General features: G+C 40.2%; 1 protein-coding gene across 1 annotated transcript in view; it reads right to left on the reverse strand.

Annotated features, from left to right (window-relative positions):
• Nucleotides 1-1,703, reverse strand: part of LOC141832565 (9-cis-epoxycarotenoid dioxygenase, chloroplastic-like) — a 1,912-nt gene extending 209 nt beyond the window's left edge. The window contains exon 1 of the mRNA XM_074720053.1: nucleotides 5-1,703. Within this exon, the coding sequence (XP_074576154.1) occupies nucleotides 5-1,587 (1,583 nt within the window). The 5' untranslated portion in view covers nucleotides 1,588-1,703. The remainder of the gene's footprint in view (nucleotides 1-4) is intronic.
• Between the last annotated feature and the right edge of the window lie 7,326 nt (nucleotides 1,704-9,029).

Here is a 9,029-nt window from a genome sequence, read left to right on the forward strand (position 1 = left end):
CTGCAGCTCCCCAGTGGAGAGGTCGACCTTGGCCAAGCCCGAGACCTTGGGCCATGGCTCGGCAATGGCCAGGTAGGCGTACCGGGTCTTCCTCCCCAACTCGTTCCTGTTCACCATTCCAGCTTCCAGGTTCAATTGGTTTTCCGGGGCCAGAATGGGGCGCCGCGTCGACTTGCCAGTGTTGAGGTCGAGCCGGATCTCCGAAAGGACGCTTTCAAGGCTCTCGTCGCACTCGTTAAACACCGAGTCGGCCGGCGTCATGCAGGAACCGATCACTACCACCTCGCCGGTGGCGGGCTCCTCCCACGCGTTCCACAGGTGGAAGCAGAAGCAGTCAGGGACCTCCACCCACCTCATCTCAGAGGCGTCGGCGGCGTACTTCGGCAGGACACCGAAGCGGGCAGTCTTTTGCCGGTTGTAGACGACGGGAGAGCCCCCGCGAATCATCTCCTGCAGCTTGAATACCACCTGTTGGTCTGGCACCACCACGTAATTTTCGGTGATGGCGAAGTCGTGCATCATGGTTGGCTGGTCGAGAGGGATCTCCACGTCGGGGGACTTCTTTCCGTCGGGGGAGAAGTAGAAGTACTTGAGATAGGGCTTCTGAATGACGTCGTAACTGAGCGCAAAGAGCTCCCTGGAGATTGGATCCACCTTCGGGTGCGCAATCATGGAGGACCGGAGCTGGCTGTGGAAGTCGTACCTCCCAACGGTCTCCAGGTCGCCGGAGGGAGTGATTCGGACGTGGTACGGGATGTCGTCCTCCGACATGGCGAGCAGGCGATCGTTGAAGTAGACGAGGCCGGCGTTTGCCACCCCAATCCCGTGGCTGCCGTCGACGATGCCGAAAAGGCTCCTCGCATAGAAGAGCAGTAGCCTCGCGATCCCCGAATGGCCGTGCAGTTCGCCGATCGCCTTGGGGAAGATGGGCTTCCCGATGGCGCGCTCTTGGCAGAGGCGCTCTGTCTCGGTGTACCGGCAAGCGTAGGCGGCGGTGCCGTTCCGGAGGTGGACAGCGTGCACCATCCCATCCCCGTCGAAGAAGTGATGCCCGGCGACCGGCTCGAAGAGGGGATTGGCGCCGTTGCGGACGTAGACGCCGTTGATGAACGACGGGATGCGACCCTCCACGGGGAGATTGTAGGAAGGGGAGTGCTCGTCGACCGGGGCGAAATTGCCGGCGATCTGAATCGAAGGATCGGCGGTCTTGGGCAGCGGGTGCGGCCGTTCCAGCACTTTCGCTATGAAACCCTCCTCGATTTTGTCCAAAGCGGTCGCCGCCATCTGCTGGAACAAATTCCATTTCGGCTTTGAGTCGCTGTTTCCCGTCGATTGCCCGGGCTTAGTGATCGGCTTTCGGATACTAGTCTGTGCAGTCTCTCGCCGAAGAGTAGCTGGGTAGAAGGCCGGGGTGGTGTTCGTCAGATTCAGGAGGGAATTGGAGGAAGCGGAAGAGAGTATTCCAGAGGACTGATTTCTTTGAACCCGGACAGATTTAGGTCGCAGCAGTGGATTAAATTGGTTGGTTTCCGAGATTGGACTGCCTGCAGACTGCAGGGTTGAAGAAGCCATGGCAGAAGCCATCATAATGTTCTCCTTTCTGAAAGCCTACCTACCTACACACGCTTCCAGTGAGAGAGAAGCTGGTAGACAATGAACTAGAAAAGTGAGCCCTTTCGCTACCAAGAAACTGAGAGCGGAAGGGGGTTGCTTTTTGATTTGAATGAGAAAATGGGGCAGAAGGTTCAATATATAGATAAGAGTTAGTGAAGAGGGAGTTATTTAGTGCAGCTCCCACCTCGACACCTCGCACAGCCCACGTGGTCGATTGTAAATTGGCGAGAGTGAGGTCATATCATATGTTCTCCCGTGGTTGACCCACTGACTGGGTGCTATTACCGCCTGTGGGCTCCGGTGTATTTGTGTTGAACTGGTCCCACTGGCCTGCCTTCTCTTTACCCCTTGACAGGCTACATGCCCTCTCCTAACGGGGTGATTGATCTCTGTGCATACCTCCGTTTTCCAGAATATCAATTCTCACATCATAAATAAATTGACCAACGATCTTAGAATTGACTACGTGCGCGTGAAAGAAAATATTAAAGCAGGATTAGGATGTAAAGTGATTATCCTGCATTTTGATTTCATATCATGTTTGGTATCACTGTAGAGCACATAGAGCTTTCATGCTTGGATTAAAGTTGCGTACTTTTTAAGATACACCGCAGCTCGGTTATCTTAACCAGTGATTCATTATTAGGATTCCACGAGGCAGGGTTAATCGGTTATCTAGGTCCTTATTGTTCTAAGTTTAATCAACTGTTTTCCCTTTATAAGCTTTGAGACAATAAAAAGATTTTTATTTGATCAATCTTTGTTGAAACAAGTTCTGCCGTGAACTCCACCTAGTAAGTTGGAGCGTGCTTTGTCTATCTGCTCTGCATCTGATTTTTCAAAGTGAGCTTCACGTCCATTCCCACTGTTAGTTGGATGAAGTGATTTGTGTTTGCCAAGGGAGCTCATGGGAGGTCAAGAGTTGTGCATTGAGAGAAACTGGCTAGATGTATGAAAGGTCAGCATGATTCATGCTCGATGATTGCATTGGTCAGAAAAATCGTTGATTATAGTTTTTATCACGGAACAAACGAACCCTATTATCAGTTATTTTTCCCCAACGGATAGGGATCATCAACTAATCCTATCAGCCTACTTAGTGATGTACTAATCGATTTGGATGTCTCGAGAAGTTTGCTAAAGAGGAGCAGCGACTTGCGTGACACCTTTCAGGTTTATAAGGTCACGCTAGCACAGATGTATATATGTCTCTAAATTGCTCACTATGAGTCCTCATTTGTTAATTTCTTTTACTATTCTTTTGTAAAAGGTGAAATTCGCCACCTTAACAGCCCCACGATCATTTATGATGAGGTAAATCGAGAAACTGCAGTTGATCACGACGCAGGAGGGTGTTGCCTGACTTCGCCAGGATTCGAACCCTTTACCTCTTCTACAACTCTGTTGCGTGTAACCAACTGCTGCCAAGGATTAATTTCTTTTACTAGATCTTGCTCTTGGTGCGACTGCTTCTAATAATTCTTTATCAGTTAGTGATGCTGCCACGGTGCTCCTCCTACGACAATATTCCATTAGGTCACTAAATTTGCACACTAGTCAGCCTTCCTCGTTGGTTCATCTTCTTCGTTATGGATTTTCTAGCTAAATAGAACCGACGTGGTAAAGGTGCGTGTCGAAACAAGCTAAGTTTTCTGGGTAAATTAAAAGGAAAAAAGAAAGAACCCTCACGGCCCTTGGCCCCTTGGCGGTGGATTTTTTTATTGTATTGTCTTGTGGCTTCTCGTGCCATCACTTGTGAAGCAGTACAGTACTTAAAGAGAAGCAGCTTTTGTGGCTTAAACAAAACTGGCTGTAACTCTCACTACCAAAATTTTTGGAGCACTAATGCAAATTAGCGACTTGTTTGACTTTGACTAACTATCCTGACCATTAACTATATTTATTTAGAGCAAGTTAAGCTTAAACATATAATCTAATGATAATAGTAATTGATTTAGGTAACTAATTGTCTTAGTGTTAGTATTGTAATATATATATATTTATTTGGTTGATTATTGTCCAACAAATCATTTTGGAATTCGATAAGTAGATTTTGATTTGTTCAAATTCCAAACTGTTAAATAAAATGTTAGGTGTTCCATCCTATTTGAAGGAGAAAAATTATTATTTTACTAAACTACAATAAGATTACAATCAACACTATTTCACCTCGCTGACAAGCTATTATGTATGTTTAACCAAACTATTTCTATCACTTGACAGAAAGATATTGACAATATAATGGAGATCTCCAAAGCACAATTATTATGATTCTATATTTGTAATTATTACCGACATATATATCAAGAAAGATCATTTTGGTAAGTTCCAAGTCAATTTTATACTCAAATACGCTCCATTATTGTCCTTGTAAGATGACTAGGAACAGGAGTGCGACTTCACTGGTCAAAAATATTAAAGGCAACCCTAATTGATGTACTATTAAAGGGTCTAACATTATTAAAGGTGAGAGAGATACAATTTCAATTAAACCAAAAAAACCTAATCACTTATTTGGAGAATCTTTTGTTGTTTAAGAATGTTCATTTTAAAATATTAGATTAAGGTTTCTTTCCTCTAGGAAAAAAAGTGAAAAGGGGGGAGGTGCTACACGAAGGAAAAATTTTAATTACCTAATTAAACTTAGGAAGAGGAAGGAAAAGTTTTTACCCTCTCTTTCTCATCAACCTTTGTTCCTTGTTCCATGTCTCATTGATGGTTCTCCACTTGTACGAGTTGTCAAACGGACTCATCAATCCATTAGCCTCGATCAACTTATTATGAAGCTTAATTGACCTCACCATTGTGCTCAAAATTGCTTAGTAGTCATGCCTGACATCCTCCACTACACTATTTGCCTAAACAACCTCCATTTTGTTAGAACCACCTTGTAGTAGGGACGGATCCAGAAATTAGAGATGGGCAGAGCTTTGGATATAAAAGAGATGAACTTTAATGAGTTAAATAAAATAACTTTCCTAGATACTTGTTGAGTCCTTAAGACATAGAACAGAAGGGACGGAGACTACTTGTTGAGTCCCTAATCTACCTCCCTATATGGACCTTCAAATTAAATGATCAAATCTTAGTTCCAATTACTGCATGTTCTATAAAGTTATCAAGATTTGATTAAGCCATCCTTGCTACGTTGTTCAAATTATTGATTCGTAGTTATTATCTATTTGGTATAGTTGATCTTATAGATTAATTAATTCTAGCTCCATATTTGTTAACACCTCCCCTCAAATTGAAGATATTGAAAGTATCTTCTATTTGCATGAATAATGATTATCCAACTCAAGATATTTTGGATTTTCAAAGCCAAATCGGAAAACACAGCTAGCCTAGAATGATCTTGTGCAAGATATGTGGGATGAATTGAAGATTTTGTGCAATTGCCAGAGATTTGATGTTGATTAGATTGTTAAAGATGGTAGCAACGAAAAAAAGAAGAACATAGACTAATAGATTATAGGGGTGGTGGGCATTGAGGGGATATAGTGTCTTGAGTGTCTAATGGTGTTGTTGATATTGATATTTGGTGACAAAAGGAATGTTGGTGATGGTTCGAGATTGACATGGTGCTTGACTTAGTGTAGACATAGGAGACAAGCTAAGTGATATAGTTTTGATTTAAGCTTGATGCTAGTTTTGGAAGAAAAAGGAAACTAGGCATTAGAGTCTCGGCAAGCTATGTATGGTGGTATGGTGAAGGAGGATGAAGCCACACAAGTGCACCAAATGGATATAAGTTCTATGATATCAAATGAGGCTATTTTGGATTCGGAAGGAAAAATTTTGATTGTATTTTGTGCTTAGATTGTTAGTTTTTTAGATTTTTTCCGTTTTTATCTAAGTGTTGTACAACTTTTTAGGTATGAATTTGAAATATATAGCTAGGACACTCGATGTAATTAAGATCACCTTGCTTAGTTAATTGAACCTTTCCCGAGTCTCCTGTTTCTTATCTAGGCGTGCGGAGCCAGACGGCACCGCCCTCGCGGTCCCCGAGTCAAATTCTTGTTATCAGGAATCTTCGTCAAATATCCGAGCCAGATTTAATTAATCAACGCCCTTTCCGCCTCCCCTTCCTCTATCAAAACGGGAGGTTAAATTAAACTATTCCAAAAGGGATCCTAACTTTCCAGTCATTAGCCACCAGGTACGTAACATCTCCATCCTAACTTATTTGTACCATATATTTCCATGAAACCCCCACAATTAATTAACTAATCATAAGTTTGGCTTTGAACCCCCCGCCGTGGTGTCATGGCTGACCGCCGACCGCATCCATTTTTTGTTTAAAAATCGATTCATGTTCGGCTCTGGATCATGCATTTCTTGACTGCCACGTTATTAGTGGTTAGTTACACTTGGTGTCCGTCTCCATCGTTTCTCATCAGTTTGGTTCCACATTAATCGACTCTCTTCCTTCGTTCACTTGCCCATTTTCTATTGGTTCCAACCTCAAATTTTCCCTTTCTGGTCCTCAAAGTGAAGTCCACATGGCTGGCTGCCCGCTTAAAATCTTCTGATAAAGACTTGTCCATATCTTCTGTTTGTTAATATTAAATATTAACATGCGCTGTCATATCTGATGCCTAGTCAATTATCATAACATGTGCTAGCTATGGGCTTCGTTTCTTTTCAGGTATAAACCGGGGTTGTTTAAAAGAAAAAGGAGACATTTTATGTTTTTTATTTGTACATAAGGATCACTCCCCCATCAAGGATATCATTTAAATGCCTAACCGCTTAAAAGAATAAATCAAATGGCAGGAGAGCAAATTGGTTCAATACATAATTAAAGAGTAAATTAGATATTACAAACCTTATTATTACCCTTTTTAAGAATGAAATTCTTAACGAAGATAATGATACCTATGATATGATGCATGTAAATTTTTATTTTAAAATTTTGTAAATATTTTAGTTTTATATTTTTAATAGTATCTATTATAATTAAAATCATGTGAAATTGAATTATTTTGGTTATTTAATGTGTCAATATCGATCAAAATCAGTATCTAAAAAAAAAGATAGCTTAATGCACGAAACTCCTGTAAGTATGAAATTTCAAAGAAGATCACACCATATTAGGTCTATTATATATAGGCACAGTCTTATCTTATATTTTGTAAGTGGTATTTTCACAACTCCAACTTGTAACCTTAAAATCATATGGTAGCAATTTTAATGTCTCCTCTTTTACTATAATGTCTACTATAATTAAAATTACAATCGTCACTTAGTATACCAATATATAATACATCTAAATTGTGGCACTTCAATTAAATAATAACATTTATTATATTAGGATTCGTATGAGTTAGAAGAAGGTGAATAGTTTCGATCGCTTTTAGTCTTGATCTTGTGTTCATCGTTTAAATGTGTAGCGGTAACTTGATCAAAATCGACGTTACATGCACAACACTTTGATTTTACTCAGTATCTACTTCCTTAGATGATTAATCCAAGATCATATGCCTAGTGATCTCCTTCTACTATGAATTTCTACTTTTTCAGATACCTTCCAATGACAGAGAAACCTCTTACAACATGTTCTTAAAGAATATATAACAAGAAAGATAAATACAAAAATAAATGAAAGTAAAATAAACTTTACATATGAAATTTTTATTTTGGAAGCTTGCTTGTTGCTTTGGATAATCTTTGATAGTTGGAAATGCAATAGTACTTCACCTCTAACCCCTCAAGATCCGATAGCTTCTCCTCCTAACGAAATCATATTTATACGGTTGTTGTTTGGGTTGATTTCGACTCACCAATCGATTGGTATTACTCACCATTTGATTATCACATTAGATTCGACTGTTTAAACTTACAGAACGGTTATTTTTTCTTTACCAATAGATTATGTTAGATCAATCGATTCCAAAGCATTCTGTTCGCTACTAAATAAGCTGTCAATCAATTGTCCTAATCGATTGCTCAGGCAACAAACTCGAAATTTCAAGTTTAGGGTTTGCCTAACTTTGATTTCAACCTTTTCATGACTGAATTCACTTCTTTCTTAGTATTCGATTCATCTCAACTTACTAAGACTTTCTTTGCGCTTAATATCTGATCACTCTTGATTTGTCAAGACTTTTCGTTATTCAATATCTGATCAATCTTGACCTAAGGAAATTTAATCATTGCTTAGTATCCTATTTACCTCAATCTACCAGAACTTTGATATTGCTTGACATCCAATCAACCATAACCTGTCAGGACTTCCTCACTCATGCAAGTGTTCAGTCATCTGTGATACACTTGGACTTTTCTCTTGCTAATTTTCATTTTCGATCACCAAGTGTCTAATCAACCTTAATCCACTTAGCTTGAATTTTCCTCTTACCGACTTCCCGTTGAACTACTGATCACAAAATATTTGACCCTCTCTCACGTCAAGTGTCTGATCCTCCATGACTCACTTGGATGTTTTATATCATGTCAAATGTCTGATCCTTTATAATCCATTTGAACTTCTCTTCACCTTTAATATCTAGTTAACTTTGACATATTTGACATCTAACTAATATATTAATTAAATATTAAAATTCAAACTCGAGTCAATTCAAACTTGGTCAAATTGGTCAACTTTGACCTAAGGTCAATTGTACCAACGTATTATTATGCCTGAACTATAATATTTAAATATCCAAACTCATGACCCTTTAATTGAACCTATTACAATTAGACTTAAAAATTATACTTGAATACTGTGCTAAAATATAAGTTTAATTTTAGTGTATACTATCCAAGAATTATGGCATATATCTGTTATGTTAATAGACATCAAAATCCAATTGACATCTCAACCAAACTATAGAACATTGACTATATATAATTGTGACACTGCTGAAAATCAAGCTATAACATTATATTATACAAAACAAAGCTGCTTTTAGTACTTTATAGGTGTCATAATATGCAAGTCTCCTTCATTACATCGATGGCGAAGAGAGTCTCGTATCCATATACATGAACCTCTTTCACTTTTTTTCTTTCTGTAATGAATTTAGGTCCTTTGAATTGGTCAACATCAGAACATTTTACCCGACGTGCATGGACTTACATAGATCTACTTATAAGAATGTTTATTTTAATCGCATTGTTCGGCGCGGGATGGAAGCATGCACGTGAATTACCTTCCTCTTGTTAAACCCGTGGGCATGCAGGAACCTAACTTTGATTAATCTGCTCAAATCTCAAAACTAGTTCAATTGAGCCCACATGATGTGAGACTGTTGCCGATGGAGGGGCCACGATATGTCAACCATGTTCCTCGGTTAGTCCATTGTTGTGGATGACCGGCGAACAGACCGGCCCCTAGGCAGTTGGGCACATGGGGTCCTGACCATGCATCGCATGGCCACCATTAACGTAATGTGCCTCAAGCTTGTGATCCT

The sequence above is a fragment of the Curcuma longa genome, chromosome 7, assembly GCF_044706935.1.
Source record: "Curcuma longa cultivar G26 ecotype Majalengka, Jawa Barat chromosome 7, ITB_CL_G26_1.1, whole genome shotgun sequence".
NCBI lineage: Eukaryota > Viridiplantae > Streptophyta > Magnoliopsida > Zingiberales > Zingiberaceae > Curcuma > Curcuma longa.